The 1,088-nt window shown below is 35.2% G+C and overlaps 1 protein-coding gene across 2 annotated transcripts in view; it reads left to right on the forward strand.

Moving 5' to 3' along the window:
• LOC119308016 (uncharacterized protein ycf45-like) overlaps positions 1 to 1,026 on the forward strand; it is a 6,894-nt gene extending 5,868 nt beyond the window's left edge. The window contains exons 8-9 of one of the 2 annotated variants that reach the window (XM_037584129.1): positions 345 to 395; positions 720 to 1,026. In XM_037584129.1, the coding sequence (XP_037440026.1) occupies positions 345 to 395; positions 720 to 791 (123 nt within the window). In that variant the 3' untranslated portion in view covers positions 792 to 1,026. The remainder of the gene's footprint in view (positions 1 to 344; positions 396 to 719) is intronic. The other variant, XM_037584128.1, reaches the window with a different exon arrangement.
• The last annotated feature ends 62 nt before the right edge of the window (positions 1,027 to 1,088 follow it).

A 1,088-nucleotide genomic window follows, 5' to 3' on the forward strand; every position in this document is an offset into this window, starting at 1 on the left:
GCACCAAATTCCATGGCGGTCATACATATCCCAATTCATGGTTTTGCTTCAGCAGTTATATCTTGTCTGTATCACATTGATCATTTGTAATACCTTCAACAACAACAACAAAGCCTTCAAGTTTGGTGTAAAGTTGCATTACTATATCTTCATTTGTGTGGCTTGAAGGTATTACAAATGATCCTTGCTGAATTTCTATCACTGATTGTTACTGCATTGCTCTTCTTATTTTCTAGCAACTAAGGAAAATCTTAAAACTTAGGAAGCTACCTGAATGAAATCCACTCATATATTTTTCAAGAATAAATGTACTCAATTTGATGTGGTATTCTTTTCTTGTGCAGACTGAGAGGAGTGTCGATATGCTACTTCATGGCAAGAAGCCACTAGTTGAGGTAATATATATTAACATGCCTGTGCAGTTTTGTTGATGTGATAAATTTCATGGCACGGCAGAAGACTGACAGTTTTCAAGTTTGCTTTTCCTGTGAATTTTATTTTGAACTATGACTTTTATACCGTTGTACAATTTGCAATTTCGAGCTAGAGTGTTCTAATGTTGAGTCTATAGGTAGATTAATGAAATTATCTAGATGATTATTTAGTTCAGAGGACCATTCTTTAGTGAAGCAAAACTTTTGTATCTCTAGCACTTCTGTCCATGTAAGAACGTAAGGTAAATGTTGTAAAGCATTAGTTGATGCCTTGTCACATCGCAGGTCAGGAAAAGGGATAACGAGTTTGAGGTTATCATTGAAAGATGGGCAACATATGATGGAGATGGACTCTGAATCTCAAATTTCAAGTTATTATTTCTTCTGCCATGCTTCATTTTCTTCATACTTGCAGTCTTTGTGGATATCTAGTACAAATTCTATGGAGCTTGTTATTCTAAGGTAGAATGGAGAGATCCCGGTTCCTAAAGTTTGTTGAGCTTATTTAGCAGAGTATAAAATAGTGATATTGTTACTCTTGCAAAGGAACTGATGCTGCCCATTAATAGTACACATCTCCATACCTTTTCTATATATTCTTCATGATATCAATGTCATTGTAAATTCCTTTCCCTCTCAAATTGATGGGACTGC

Source organism: Triticum dicoccoides, chromosome 5B, assembly GCF_002162155.2.
Source record: "Triticum dicoccoides isolate Atlit2015 ecotype Zavitan chromosome 5B, WEW_v2.0, whole genome shotgun sequence".
Lineage (NCBI taxonomy): Eukaryota > Viridiplantae > Streptophyta > Magnoliopsida > Poales > Poaceae > Triticum > Triticum dicoccoides.